Source organism: Apteryx mantelli, chromosome 14 (assembly GCF_036417845.1).
Source record: "Apteryx mantelli isolate bAptMan1 chromosome 14, bAptMan1.hap1, whole genome shotgun sequence".
Classification (NCBI taxonomy): Eukaryota; Metazoa; Chordata; class Aves; order Apterygiformes; family Apterygidae; genus Apteryx; species Apteryx mantelli.
The window spans coordinates 7871781-7888134 of record NC_089991.1 but is presented as its reverse complement, the minus strand read 5'-3'; the positions used below and the strand labels follow the sequence as shown (position 1 = coordinate 7888134).

General features: G+C 43.1%; 1 protein-coding gene across 1 annotated transcript in view; it reads right to left on the bottom strand.

Moving 5' to 3' along the window:
• Positions 1–1837: 1837 nt before the first annotated feature.
• The window catches only part of UBTD2 (ubiquitin domain containing 2), a 56328-nt gene continuing 41811 nt past the window's right edge, over positions 1838–16354 (bottom strand). The window contains exon 3 of the mRNA XM_067304742.1: positions 1838–2423. Within this exon, the coding sequence (XP_067160843.1) occupies positions 2026–2423 (398 nt within the window). The 3' untranslated portion in view covers positions 1838–2025. The remainder of the gene's footprint in view (positions 2424–16354) is intronic.

Sequence of the window (16354 nt, the reverse complement as noted above, 5' to 3'; positions counted from 1 at the left end):
TCCTTACGCAGCCCTGCCACGCTCTTCAGTCATCCTGTACCCAATCCAGGCTTAAGGAACTGTCGGAAAACCTTAGCTTTAATACAACACTGAGTCCAAGATAAAACCCATATTTATTTTGGGGGAGGTGGTGGGGGATGCAATATAAAATATGAATCTGTTTTTCAACAGGTTTCAACTTTTGAAAGCTGATTGCATCACCTAACCAATGTAAATTTTGCATCTACTTCCATCTGTCAGGAAAGTCTTGTGGATTTGCACAAGCGGACTTTGCTAGTTCCAGCTTTATGCTGATACTCATGGAGCAAGGAACTCCCTTGAAGTTTGAAAAACTGAGTTGTATGGAATTAATGGAGTAGGAAAAGTAGCAAGTTTAAAAACGTCAATCCTAACCAGCCAGTTTCCCTAGCAGATGAGTAAGAGCTGGGGCAGCTGTAGGTTTTGATCACAGATTCAGACAGGGAAGACAGAAGAAAAACTAACAAAAAGGATCATACCTGAATAGCACATTAGGATTTCGGAAGAACTGAAGTAATTTTAGTGATGGCTGAAAAAAACAATCAAACTAAAAATCATGTTTAATGTGAACAGGGGATTTGATCTCAGCCAAAGGAAACACCAGACAAGGGTGCAGAGCAGCCAAAGGAACAGAGCGCATCTCTAACCAAGGTAGCAGTCAATTAGATTTTTTTTTTTTTTTTGGCAATATGTTCACCTGATCAGATTTTTGAGACTACATTGAAAAGGGATTTGTCTTTTGCCTACTGAAATCCTCTTACATTCTGAAGGGAAAAGCACTGGTTATGAAATATAATGATCATGTTCTAGGCTGCTGATGCATTTTAGTGAGGATATTTCCAATTGCCATGGCTAGAGGGTCACCGTGTCTAGCACAGATCTAGAAGAACGACGGCTGCTTCAAATGACAGCCACAGAAAGTTGAAATCAGTGTGCTATCGTGCCCTTCTTACCTTATTCCAAGCTTTGTGCCCTCTAGGAACCCAGCAGGGAAAGTTGCAATCCGTTTGGGCGTAACGGCAATTTAATCTGGAACTATTACAGCTGGCATACCAGTGTCATTTGCCAAAGGTCACACGTCTAATTCTTAACCGCAGACCAGTGCATCCCTCATATTAGCCAGCTTGTTAAACGTTCCTTTTAAAGATCTGAGAGAGATGCAGTAATTCGGTAGGCATGCTGTATTCAGGTGCCGGTCAGCCAGTAAACTTCAGGCTAAGTCAGTCTGATAGCAAGTAAGCTTACAGTACAGTACACGAGAGTATACATTTTCTAAATTATTGCCTAATGCTTCCGAAGGCCGTTTGCGCCAGGCGCTGCAGCCAGCAGCGGCACGAGGCCGCGCGGCCGTGCTGGAATGTACGATTTTGCTTGGTTGGGCGCTGCCGGGAGCCGTCCACGCGAGCCCAGCGTGGGCGAAGACCTCTCCCTCCGCCGGTTTGCCTGTGCCTCCGGAGAAACTGGAGGAAGCTCGCGAGTTAAGTCAAACCCTAACCCATCACCATAAACACCCCGCGCACGGGACCTACCCGGAGCAGCGGCAGTTCTTGCATGAACTGTATGTGGTGCTGATATGACATATAATTTTTTTTTTTTTTTTTTTAAATAAAAGTGCCCTCTGTTGCTCTCTTTCCATGGATCAGGGCACCACCGACACTTTTAATAATCATTACATATTTGCATCATTTAAATGAAAAGCAATCTCTTCCCCCACTCTCTGCACCGCCTCCCTTCTCCCTTCCCCTTCCCACTCCCTTCTTCGCCCTTGCCCTGTGTTGCTCGCTGTTGCGTTAAATATGAGATCAGGCAAACCCCAAAGGACAGTTTACATTTTTTATGTTTTGTTTTTGCAGATCTCCATCACAGATGGAATTTTTGCTGGTCATTTCTTGGAACCAATCCATTAGCAGGACAAACCAGGAAAAAAAAAAAAAGAAAAAGAAGGGGCAGCGAAAATAAATCCCACGACAGAGACGGAGGAAAGAAGAATCAAAAAACAAGCAGAAATCAGTTTTCCACTGGGGTTGGATTTGCTAAGGGTTGGCTCACAATGACTTGCACCACGTAGTCCTTTGGGATTTTCAGCTCCTCCAGTTTCATTTTGTCTGCGAGCGGCCTGCCCGAGAAGAACCAGCGCTGGCTGCCTGGCTCCACTCCCTCCACCGCGTGCAGCCGCCTCTTCATGTGATACACCGTGTCCATGCTGCGGACCATAAGTTTGAGGTCTTTGCCTGTGGACAGGCGCAAACGGAGCTGGCATTCGTGCCCCGAATTGGGCGGTGGATCGGGAATATCAAGAGTCTCCAGGTCACCCTTCTCCTCTATCATGTTGATAGGTGGGGCGAGGCAGTAGACTGGAAGCTGGTACCTGTTGCCCAGTTCATCGTAACACTCTGTAAGAGCACCTTTAGGAGATAAGGAGGGAAAAAAAATAGAAAAGAGAAAAAAAAGAGTATAAATGCATCTCATATTTAAAATCGAAGTGTTCACACTCTGAAGCACCCACTCCAGTATTAATGCACCAGAGTGATGAGACCTGATTTCAGGCATACAAAAATCTCGAGTTCTCATCAAAAATTTTTTCACCCTTGTTTTCATGTAGAAACTTGGGGTTGAGTTAAAGGCACTCCCCCAAAAGCCAAAAATACCCCTCCCTCCAAATAAACCAGGATAAACTTCAAAAGTAGGAGGAAGGAAGAAACGAGGGAAGAATCTAATCACCGCACAGATGTTGCTCTTCCCACACGTCATTTAAAGGCAGACTATTTCACTGATAGTGTGGCTGGAGATTCAGAGCCCAAGTCCACCCACAACACGCTACCTTCAGGAATGTCGTGAATCTAAGCTGTGAAAAAGTGAAAACGGCAAAAAGACTGACGGCAAAAGATGACTATGAAAGAACAATTTTGTAACCTCTCACCAAACATTCAAAAATTGCTAAAGCTGTTTCACAGAGGACTTATGTTTTAGCGGTCACTGCCAGAAAAAACAAACACGACCACCCAACTGGATAACTCTACCACTCCACCGACCATGCCGTGACGTCCCCAGAGCAGTGACACACAGCGCATGTACACGCAGCTGAAGTTTGAAGCAACTCCGATACTCAAAATCCTGCAATTTCAGGAGTGATTTTTATTGCCCAGACTCCCAAGAGGTTCCTCAAAATGATCCGACTGCTCATGGTACAGCAGACATCGAGCTGGCTTGTCTTCTTGGATGTGGCTTTCTTTGCTTACAGAAACTATACGACGCACATTAAGAATTGTAGTGCTTACGGAATTATCGAATACAACTTGTCCCCAGTATGAAATGCTCTTTATTGAGACATTTCAAGGACTGTCCCGGAAAAATGGCAGCACATTTTTCATATTATTTTTTAAGAGTTAAAGTAACAGAAATCTAAAAATTAGAGCCCAGCCACCTACGTCACATATCAGCTCTTGCAGTGAGTCAGGCAAACGCGATGCAGAGGCAGTGAGTCTCTGATACCCTAAATTGCTGCAGAAATCCCTTCCCAGGGGAGTTAAAAAGCAGACATTCACACTCCAAGGAAATGCTGCTACCCTGTCTTGGATTTACCTGCTACAATGAATTTTCACATTTTTGCCCCTAGAGGGGGCACATTCACTTGCAAGATTATCCATCCTTTTGTAGTTAGAAATGTTTGAAGAGGAGCCAAGTCCTTGAGCTACAGAGTATTTTAAAAACTCTTTGACTCGGCAGTTCTGCACACAACACCCCAACTGCGCCTTGTTAGAGACGAAGGCTTTTTCTTTTTTTTTTTTTTTTTGTCGGAGGCTTTTTCATGCTGACAATGAATTGTTTTTAACTTTGCTGTCTGATCAGCAAAATTACTGCAATATGAAATTATAACTTGTGGATAGATTGCGCAGCTTGGCTTATTCTGACAGCAGCATCTTGTGCTGAAAATCTACTTTCTTTTAAAAGCCGCCTACCAATTTATTTTTTTTAAAGATAATTTATGTTGATGAAAATACACAGAAGCACTCTTTGGCTCTATAATAACAATTTTCTAGGAGCAGCCACTTTTTTTTCCCCCCGCTCTGTACATGTAGCACCGAGATTGTTATCCTGCGAGATTTATTAAGAAAAATACAGAAAAATATAGTTATACTACTCATTCCAGTCTTGTATCATTTATGAACTCCAGAGCAAACCACCTTTACCAAAATTGTATTGAGCCCGTGACTTGCAAGATACTATGAGTGTGACTGACAAACTAAGGCCTGAAGTTCTTACAGTTCAGTTTTGATTTACAATGTTCATTTTATTCCTTACACCTAATCAATTTAATAATCGATACTACAGTACTACATACTACTTGTTCCTATGAACAGTGATGAAGTAGCTTGCTGCAGAAAAAAAAACCAAACCCCAACAGTCTTAAAATTTAGCTAGAGCAGCTAAACATATTTATATTTAAAAGTCATGTATCTTAAAAAGATGCTACTATTTTAGAATGGTATATCAAAGAGTTAATCTTAAATGCAACGGGGCAAGCCTGCTAAGGAATTTCTTCATCATTTATATCCTTGCCCAGTTGAACTAACATCAAGGTCAACGTGTATGCTATAAACACTAGATTGCTTAATCATAATCAGATAAGCAGCATTAAAGAAAACCCTCTGAAACAGGAGCTAACTTGGAGGTCTTTTTAAAAATATATATAAATAAAAATACTGGTAGAGGTAACCTTAATTGTTCGCATGCCAATAAAAGCTACACAGTCTAATCAAGGGCTGAGAAAGGCTTTATGACTAATTGTTATTGCAAATACATGTTTCCATAAAGGTAACCAATAACACCCATTCTTCTACTCTCACTGGCAACGATATACCTAAGACTCGAGCCATATTAAATACCACTTTTAATGACTTCCAAGACGAGATATATTGATTAAAGTACAAAACAAGCGACTCGAAAGCAAAAGTGATAAAGCGACACAGTCCATCGCTGGCGGAAGGGCATTTACACCCACGCTCCCTACTTACCCCTGCCCCATCCTCACCGAACGCCAGGGCAGCGCTCCGAGGATAGCTCAGGAGGTGCCCGTCCTCACCTCAAAAAGACATACCACCATGCACAAAAAACACTGTGCAGAGGGACATCCCGCTCCTCTTCGAACAGGGAATTTGCGCAGAGGTTGAGGAGGCTTTCGGGCAAGCGACCCAGCTCGCCATCGGAGCAGCTCCGTCCCCATTAACAGCCTTTCGGAGAGCTTTGATGGCAAAATACTCAAAGGCAGAGACTGAAGAAGTGCCGTATTGGTTAGAGTTCAAAAGTTAAATGGCAGTTGAATACGGTTTACCAGAAGACACGGTAAGAGTCTTGAGCGATTTTAAGCAATGCAGGAAGATGAGAGTCACCTGCAAAGAAAGGAGCAAGCCAGCGAGCTGCCCACCAGCCGTGGTCCCCAGGTCCATCTCGACAACCAGAGGCAGCGCTTGGGCCAGCCACGTGCCACCGCGCACACAACAAAATCATCAGGAAATTAAACATCTGAACTACAAAGCCCTTTCTAATTTTGCTGTTGTAATTGAAAACCATGTTTCTCATCCCTCCTGCGAGACGCATAATCTCGGGCCACAGAAGTTAGGCAGCACAAAGGGGCATTAACAGCACTGTCGAGCAAGAAAGCACAGAGGATAAAGGAAAAAATCATGTTTTAAGGTTTCCTCGTTACCTAGGCAACAAGGCTCCTCACGAGCCAGTTAAGGCAGAGGAAGGATACAGCCTCCCTTAAACTCGAGAAGAAAAAAGCCACCCCAACAGAGGGGACACCTCGGTTCCCACGCCTTCCCTCACCTGCGCACGGCCCCGGTGGAGACGCTCCCAGCCTCACGGTCTGGTGTATACCATTTCCTCAGTCCCCTGCTGCCCCTTCCTTCCCCAAATCCTACAACTAGGCATTGCATGGGGAAAAACAAAGAACGGGCAACCAGAGAGAACTCAAACTCTGAAGCCCAGAGGGTGTGTTAATACTTGGACTTCTCTCCCTGGATTGTGCAAAGAAACCACATAAAAGGGGCAGATTTCAAGAACAAAACAGAAGGCAGGATGGCTGGCAGGCATGCAAACACAGGAGGAGGACTCTCACCTATACAAGAAAGACCAAGGTGTTACTATAAGATTTTACAAAAATATTAAGGAAGCAGGACAAATCTATGCGTATCGGTACTTCATATACTTGAGTATCCTTTGCCTGTTTGAATACTCCTCTAGATGTTAACATTACTTTAATAATCTTGGGCACAAAACATCCTAGCAGGAATACAAAGAACTGCCTTTGGGGAAAAACAGCGATAAAACAAAACCACCAAAACCCCACAGCTTTCTGTCATTGATTCCCTAGAAAAAAAATTAAGGTGTGATGGAATCTGATCTAAAGGAGTGCTTTGAGGATCTCATTGACCAATTCATTTTCTGAGAATTTCCCAGTTAAAGGCAAGCCACTGCTGAGCTCTGGAGTCGCTCAGTATTGATCCTGCAACACAGTTACCGAGCTACCTTTATAGGCTTGACTCAGGTCAGCCAAAACAGAGGCTAAAATGCCAGAAGCACAGCAGACAGGAATTTTTTTGAAATATTTCAGAAGAAGTAATATAGTCTTGGAGAGTTGGGAATTCTGGAAGGAACTGCAAAACAGAGCCTCTTGTTGGTTGTTATCCAGGTATGAGACAGCTTGAGAGTTTTGGGCAGAAAAATAAGCAGATGTGATCATCAAGCATATGGAATCGGAACATTTTGAAATGAATTGCTTTGAAGGCCATAAAACTTTGCTTTAATGAGTTTATTAGGATGGAGATATTTCTCTAGCCTGGTAAGGGAAAATGCTAAAAAAGTGCCTGGTTCAGATACTGTTTCCATCCCTAAACAGCTTAGATTTCGGATGCATTTGTCCTTCTGCATGTGAAAGCATTAGCAATTTAAAAGACCTAAATTGCATGAAGGCAAACTTCTGGATGAGTTACTGAATCAGGTGTGTAAGCCCACACTCACCCAAAGACAGAAAAAGCCTTGAATATATTTTAATAGCATTTCTTTAAAGGCACATATCATTCTCTTATCATGAAAAAACATCAATTTTCTTATTTTCTATTCTCAGTGCTGCCTGTATTTCTTTAAGATTTTGAGCAGTTTTGAGGTGGACTGCTCAGATGTGCCCAAAACACAGAAATCAAGCAGATTTCTATCTCTTCTTCCCCTCCCCCAGAGAGACTTGCTGGAGGAAGAGAAATTAAAAAAAATAAAAAAAAATCTAGCATTGCAATGAGACTAGCTAATTTAAGGAACTTAAGTGTCTGTGTATAACACATTTGCCCAAGGAACAGCTGGTTCATTTGTTTTTCTTACTGAAAACTCCATTCCAAAAACCAAGCGGAGCCTGGATTGCTGAAGAAATCGGCAATAGTAACACTTTTACCTGTAGACTATTGGTTTAAATCCAGTATAGGTCAGTAATGCCTGAAACTTGTCATTACAAGTCTCAGAAACCAAATGGGTCTTGTTCTGGATCCTACAATACAATAATTCCTAGAAAGTAATGACTATGGCAGGCAGAAAAGCTGAAGTATCTCTTTATCTTTATTAGTAGCTGATTCCAGGTCATGGCTGGGAAACACAGAATCTTGTAAAAAAATAAATAAATAAATAAATGTGTACTGACACTAGCTGCATGCTAGATTGGGGAAAGGAGACTTCACTCAGCACACGAGCAAGATCAAGACAAGTAAAAACACGTAGCGCTTTGTTCTAGCCTACCTGCAACTGCTGTAAACCGGGAGGAGCTAAAAGAAAAAAGCTATTTCAACATAAAACCCATATAACTTAATAATCGTTGAAGCAGTTTAATGCTGCAGTTAACAACTGTGGCTCTCCCATTTTCTGGGAAGCAAGGCACTGGAGCACTTGTGGAAGCCGGCACCTTACACCAAGAATGGAGACCAATAAACCAGCTATAATCATTAATGGTGCAGATGCAGCATTTGATAGCTAACCATGAATATGAACCCCCTCCCCACCTTCCCTTTCTCGTTTTAGCTGCCACACTAAACCTACGTGGGCTGTGCAAATTTGAACTACCGTGCTGCTGCTGGGAAGGGCCTTGTCTCAGTGTCCTTCTGGAGGTAAGTGCTTGCATCCAGAGCTGACACCACCACAACTGCGTGCACAGCAGAGCTGTGCTCTCATCCTGATGGATTCTCGACTATAATGAACTTATTCCAGCACCTTAAAGAAAGGGCTTTGTAGATAACAAGTGTTAAGTATTTAATAATTCTCATTTCAAGTTCACTGAAAAAGAGCTCCTCCATTAGGAGGACATTATCGGTCTGGCTCAATTCCACCAGAGAAAGCTCCTTCCTGAGCCAGCAGGTCTCCGAGTGCTTCAGAAGCTGCTTGGCGAGTGGGGACCAGCTCATTCCTGCTTGTGGCAACTGACACAAGACAGACTGGAATTGCACTTAGTGCATTACAACAAGGGAAGGAGAAGAAAATTAAGACACTGCTACTGCCTTTGTAATCCTCCCACCCCACTCTTTTGGCAGGAGAAGTAGCTAGCTGGTTAACTGAATCAGCTATTGCATATTCATGCTGATCTCCACACTTGGATGATCTTCAGAAAGCCCCGTTCACCCAGGCTCCAAGACCACTGACAAAATAACGTACATTCAGCCATCTGAAGGGGCTCTACTAGACAGCAAAATGAGACATGCTTGCTTTCAGCAGAGGGTTGGGCTAGATGACCTCCTGAGGTCCCTTCCAACCTGAAAGATCCTATGCCTAATCGGCTGCTTTTGCTGTAATACTTTAAACAGCAAATCTCGATCTAGCTATCTAGCCAAAGACCTGCATGTGTATTTAAGTCATTCTACTTCAAATTCAGTGTGCCTTACCTCAGTGACAGGCAGGGTTTGTGAACTGAGCCAGCAATCTCGGGAGCAAAAAAGCAAAAAACCAGTTCTGCAACTTAATGCCTGCATGCTGGTGCACAGGAGGAAAACCCAGACTGCTATCACTAAATCAGCAGTGCCTGGTACCTACAGAAACAAGAGGGCAACAGTACTGGAAAGAGCTACACTTGTGCTCGCAGATGGCATTTGCTGAGCACTCACATGCTAAAGAAAATGAGACGCATCCAGACAGCAAACTAGACAGGGAGTTTGTGCAGCTCCTCCTGCAATAATCTGTTGGCCAAGAGGTTGGTGCAGACACACAAGGTGCATTGCTGGGCATGCTGATGCTCTCCTTCTATCATAGCAGAGCACCAGCTCAGTCAATTAACAACCAATTAACAAGGCTGAAGGTGAAAGATAATTAAGATAACACCATTTCCTGAAAGACAGAAATTTCAGCACTAGATAATCATGCCACTTTTATCCAAATGTTAGCCAGGGTTTGTAGACAAGCAGAGTTGGGAGAGTGAGGGATACTTGAGGGAGGTGTGAGAGCCGTGCAGGGAGTGGGATTAGCTGCCGCGGGAGGCGCAATGGATGGGCTCAAGCCCACAAACCCCAAACCTCCAACTCCTCAAAACTCCTCTTTCCTTTATAAAGCCCTCACTAACGCCAGCATTTAAGGTTGTCCAGTAGTATTTGGCTCTTACATAAGGGCAAGTTAAGCCAAATTAAAATTTCTGAAAAACAAGCAAGAACTTAGGGATACACTAAGAGTTAGTGTACACTAACACCAGTAACACTGCCAGCACCAACATCCCCTACTGCCAGCCTATACAGCTCTGCACATCTCCTGCCAGGCGCCCTGTCTGAAGGGATGAGAAGGGTTCAAATCCAGCCTGGGGCAAAGCTGCCTCGTGCTGCACTTCCAGCTGCATCAAGCCACTCCACTGTATTTCGCTGGGAACGGGTCGAGGCAGGGCACACAGACACACACGGTGGTTACTGCACGCAAGAGGGGCTGAGCTCACCTCAGAGCGGCACCTACCTTCTTTGCCAATTCTGACACTCAGAGCGCCTCACTTCACCCCAAAACTTAAGGAGCAAAGGTGGCAGTGACGGGTTTGTTAGCAAGTGATCAGTCACTGCAGTCGACGCTGCACTATTTGTAGTAACTCTTCCAGTAACTCTTATTCTCATGCTAACCCGTGTCTGAATCCTTCTGGGAAGTAGGACAAGAATGATGTCTGCTATGCATGTTTTAGCACAGAACAAACTGTTTCCTTTTTTCCCCTCAGATAAAGGGAATGATCTCGTGTTTCAGCTACGAAACGGGGAGCAAGTTGCAGGGGACCACAGCAGCAGCAATCCTGTAAGTACACTTGGGTTCTGCAGTACCATGGAGCTTGCTTTTCTTGTGGATGGTATGATGTTGGTCTATAGGAGAAAGAGAGGAACCCAGAGAACAAGACCTACATCAGAAAGCACAAAACTTGACAGCAATGTAACTTACAGAACAGAATTAAGTTTTCCTTGATACAGGTTTTAGTAGAGCGCAAGTACAGCATGTAAGCATTTCATCTGGTTTTCAGGTCCCCTGGCTGATATAGCCAACTATGACACCGATCAGGCCAGCATTCACCTGTAATCCACAACATGGCTAAGGACTCCCAGTGACTATACTCAGACTACCAACAATACCTACCACATAAACAACGTACAAAGACAGGGACTTTTAACTACAACTGTGGGTTCAGGGACTAACCAGTCACCCAGTCAAGGAATGCTTTAAGACAAGCTTCCTGTTCACTCTTCTTTAAAGCCTTTCGCTGCAATAGAAACTCTAGAACAGACAGATTCATTGGTGAGAATTTCTTTATCCAAATAAGACTTGATTGAGAAAGCCACTTATGCATTAATGCTCTGTAGTTGTCGTGTTAGCAATACCATATGTACTGCCACTTTTATATCACTCTGTAAAACTTGAATCTAATATTGCAAGGTAACAGCTTCCAAGAGACACTACATCAGGGTTCAAAGATGACAAGTCTTTTTACTAATAAAGTATTCATGTACTATTCTGCTTTGCATTTCATTAAAATAGATGCCTGTCTAGACAGGCTTCTTCGATAACCAAATTTTTTATTTTTTATTTTTTCGGTCAAAAAGCTCTGCTCTATATACCCTCCTCATTTACATTTGCTGTCTCCATTACCCATCTTCCTTAAAAAAGTGGAAGAGGGCCGCGAGGAGCAAACATGGTATCGTGATCTTCTGAGCCCACATCATGTACCTCAGTGGACAGCTAGCTTAGCAAAATATTATATGATCAGGCTATCTGTTCAGTATGAGGATGCACGGAGGTGGAACTCAGATTTACAGAAGTTGTCACTGCCTTTACTTCCATGGAATTTTTATTTTTAGTAGTCTGGTGTCCCTGTAAACAAAGAGGGCATACTTAGCATACAAAACCGTACGACTAACATGGTCAAAATGAAAAACTTGACACCAAGTTATTATCAACACTTCATATAAGTAATACAGATTTTCTGTCTTCTTGCCAACCAGGAAGACTTACACAGTCTGCTCTACCTTGGCTTTCTTTGGAGGTCTTTTACAAACCTTTTCTTCTGCTTTCCTAAAACAGATTTGTAAAAGCCTCTTTCCTGATGCACAAGTCATGGATATTTGACTGCAATGTTACAGAAATGCTACCAGAAAACACAGCATATCACATCTTGAATTATGCAGGCTATATTCTTTCAGAAAAGGGAGAAGAGAAATGCCTTTCAGACTGGAGAAGTTGAGTTAAACCTAAACCGGAGTCCCAAATTTACGAATGGACTCCATCCTCCTATGAAAAGCAACATGTTTTGTGAGATACACCTGTAAAAGTGTCCAACAGAAGAAGAAGAAAAAAAAAAGCACTATTTTAGATGTGCTCACTGAGAAATAAGTCTTAGTCCATCAAGGCAATATGACATTTCGCGTATTGACCAAATAGAAAACATTTAACTCTGTTCAGTCACTTTCCTAACACGAGGAACTATTTTGCTATTTAGTTACTTCTGGAAGACAAACAAGGTAACTTCTGCTATTTGCGTTTTCTTTAAGAGGATTTTCTTTTAGCTAAGATCAGCAGGACCCTATTGACCGACGCAGCAGACTCCTTCATGACCCGACAAACGTGCCAGAGCCCACTGCGCCCTTTTCCAAACAAGACAAAAGGCAAAGACAACTCTACCCTTGCTTGGGACTAATCTCACCAGGTACAACGGACTCGTCCTTTAACCTTGCACTGCCTCGTATCGCCTAGCCGCCCCGAGAAAAAGCTCGCCCTTTCGCTTCTCCGGCAAGAGAGGCCGAGATGCACGGAACGACGCACGGGAAGATGCGATCAGCAACTAGTGACTGCTGTAACTCGAGCTGCTCCCTCTGCACAGCATTACTAGCGTCAGCGCATTTAACCTTCCAGCAACCCCCTCGCAGCCGCAATGCCCTCGCCAAGCAGTTCAACGATACTTGAGGCTTAGTCTAATTTGAGCAAGAAGTGTGTACGGATGGAAATTTGGCTCGAGACAGCACTTATTATAGCTTGAGCTAACACAACAGCAGAGACAAGCTCTTAGACTAAGCACAAAAGCAAATGTGTATTTTCGTGGGGTGCAGAGAGGTCCCACATCAGTTCGCAACGAGAGAAGGGAGTGTGGAAAACTTTACACTTTGAGACTAACCAACAGCCTCCCACCACCCAACCTACCTACATGCAGTGGGAGATGGAAGGAAAGCACAGAACGACTCGGACATAAGTTTGCTCTGCATCGTTTTGCTCTTACTGCTCCCAAACTTGCTCATATCCCTGTGTTGACCTAATGAGCATGTGTGTGCTCAGTATCCAAGGATAACCAGCAAAAATGTTAAAGGCTCCAGGGAGGTTAAGAAAACTGTCACAATCCTGCATTAGTACCTATGTCCTAAAATAAAACTACAACACAGAGCTGCTTAAAAAGGGGGGGAAGAGGATCAAAGAAGGTTACAGGAAAGATTTGAAGTGACAGAAGTCTGCAGTATTGATTTAATGTAATGTGCTCTTCATGTCCAAGATGCTGCTCTTTCAGACAGAATTGCCTTACTTATAACTGTAATAATAAAAAAAATATTGATTAAGCTTAAGCGTAGAACCTTTCATGTTACTCAGAGCTATAGTCTCTCTTAAACATTCATCTACCAAAGGCTTCTGGGGATCCGCACAGACTGCGAAAGCCAAGACAGGTTAATAATTCAAGGCCTTGCTGCAGCTATGAACTTCTACAAAAACTTTCTCAGTTGCTATAAACTAAAAGAAAGGCCTGAAATCTCATTATTCCTATATAATGACTAACAGTCAAAGCGTGTAACACTTTGTTTTGTTGCAAGTTTTATTTGCAATAATGCTATGAAACAAATATCACTTGTGCTTTGTGTGTCCTAGCTTCCATATTAGGCTTAAAAGTGTATCATCAGAAAAGCAAAGCACATTGCTGGAAATATCACGGAGAAACGGAAAAAGCCAGCTATCGACTCTAGGTCTAAACAAACAGTCTCTTTCTAGGTATGATTTAGAAGTCCCTTATGCTTTTAATCCTTTCAAGCTACAGTATCAAAAGGCATGCTGGTGCTAAGGAAAAAAAAAAAATCTTTAGAAATGAGTACTTTTTCCCTTACTGGCAAATCTGGATTTCACCAGGAGAAGTGGGGTGTATCATGTGCTTTTGTCAGGCTCCAATACTCCTTTGCTTATCAGCCTGGTCAGTCTGCTAAGTCCTGAACAGTACCAGATACCTGGGGAGTTTTCTCTTCCATTTCCAGAGGTAAATCTGCTTTGTAACTTACTGACTGGAGCCCTGCAAATGACTTGAAGAACCACCTCAAGGTATTTATCGAAAGAGGCTGTGGACTATGCCTGTTGCTTGCCAAGGGCCCTTGTGTAACTCCGGGCACAGCCGTCCCCTCGGCAGCTCCACATCAGGAGTTCCCGTAGCCTGGCCCACGGAACCACCAAAGCCCGGCGTACTGGCGACAACCAAGACGCTTCCCAGGTATTAAAGCATCTCCTTTAGGCTTGCTCGCAGGTTAGTTAGCACCGCACAGGCTCTTTCTAACACACAACAAATGAGGGCCTTCTTCAGCCATCATCTGGCCCTAAAAGGCTGGATTAGGGAGAAGCTCAGAGGAGCCTTCCCCTGTGACTCAGACACTTCTGACAGAAACTATCTTGCCTTGGTCTAGGAGAAGAGATACCATCTTCGTCTTACTGTGATTCCTGAAGCCAAAACAGCAGATGACAGATGTCTCGGCCGCTGTCAGCTGGAGAACGTGGAGGAACGGGAGCGGTGTGTTCACAGACACCGAGGACGTGACAATCCTAAGGTCTGGCTGAGCCTTTCATTTACGTAACCAAGGCACCTTACCAGAGAAGGCTTCAGGAACGCCAATTTGGGGGCAAAACGCTCCACTTCTGCATCAGTTACGGAAACATGCAATACTGCCTCAGAATATCACCTTTTTGCAGAGGAGAAGGCATCTAGATGACTCTCAGTGGTTTATACTGTTTTTTTTTTTTTTTTTTAATGAGGAATACATTTTAAACACCTCATCCTTCTTTTTCTTATTTTACTAGAAGCAGACAGCAAGGCAGATTAAGCACATACTCAGTTTCCCTGTTGTGAGCAGTCAAGGATGGTGTAAGCGTTCACTCCTGTGGAATATCTAATAAACTGGACATCATGTCCTGGCCATTATCAGATACCAGAGGAATATTATTCACTTGAGAAAGACATGCTTCTGTCTGGAAAATCTGAAGGTATTATGACAAACAATCTGCAAGCTTCTTATAAAAAGAATCCGAGATGCTTTTTCTTTGCGTGTCCAGGTTTATTTTGAGCATCTAACAGCCACGATGTAGAGCGAGTCTTGGTTTTTTTTTTTTTTCCCCTGTAAGGAGTTAGCTGCACTTTTCTGGTCATACACTAATGTAAAAAAAAAAACCCGAGAGAAACAGTGCAGCACAGCCCTCCGCACCGCAGCAGAAAAGGCAAGCTGAAACCCAAGACGGGAAACAGACAGGCATATGCTACCAGAGGAAGAGACTTGAGAAGAGTCCAAGCAATTATGTTGACGAAGCTCCTCAAAATACCTTTCAAAAAAACAAGAGCAGAAGTTAAAAATATTTAAGGAAAACAACTGTAGGATGCAGCCATAAGTGGGTTTTTATTTGAAGAGCTGATAGTTTTTAACCTGCACTTAGATATATAAATATTTCAGTCAGCCACAACTGCTTTACATCCTGGCGATTTGACTCAGTGCTCCGTTTGAAGAAAACATGGAAATCGTGTCCCTCCGAAAGGATGTTGCGTATCTATTTTAAACATTAATCAGAGCAGAAATAACAAAAAGCATTGTCTTAATTGTAACTCAGGACAGAAGAGACTTTCGAGAAAACACGTGGTTTCAAGGTTAGTAGGAGTCCTCTCAACTCCCCAATTCAACCTGCCCAACAGCATATTGCTTCCCTCACTAGCATCAACACGCTTAACAAGCAGCAGCAAAAAAAATTTGTTCAATTCCTACTGAAAACACTTGATACAGGAGAAAGCTACCACAGAAGTCACACACATCAAAAGGCCACAAGCATTAACGAAGGCTACAGTGGGATAAAGAAGTTAAAGCAATTCACTGAGAGATGGGTCTTCTCACCACTTTCCACAGAAGTCCCTTGTTTTAAACCTGTATAAAATTGCTTGGTCTCTGAAGGTTCATTTTATATCATGAGCACACACACTTGCTAGCTGGTATCCGTGTATCGGCCCAAGCATATTAGCTTGAACCAAATGGAAGGCAAGAAGTGATCCTACGCAATGATCTAGAATTTCGAAGATGACAGAAAACAAAACTAAAGCAACAGAAAGGGGTGCACCGTTGTAATAAAAGCGCTGCGGTCGTGATCAGCTTATGACTTGCTAACCCAATTCAAAAGATTATCTTTAATTGCCTCATTGATTACTGTCATTTCTCCCTCATTCTCTACTCACACATCTCTGTGCTTGGCTTTCACACGCTATGCACAGTGGCTGTCATGCAGAAAGAGGAAAAACATTTGCCAAATGTTGGCCTGTTATTTCCTTCTTTGAGAACAAGGAGGAAAAAATAAATAAATAAACAAACAGTTCAGAGACTGTAAGCGGTAAGCGTTGTAGCTGCAGCCTTCTCATATGGAACTCCCCAATTACAATAGAATTTATTGGTGCTTCTCTAATTTTCAGTCTGGAAACCTCCTGAAGCGCTCACTTTTACAACAGGCATTCCTCTAATATGAAATACTATACAAACACATGGCTTTAATTTCGCCACAAGCTGCACAGGGACAGCCTAACAACGGA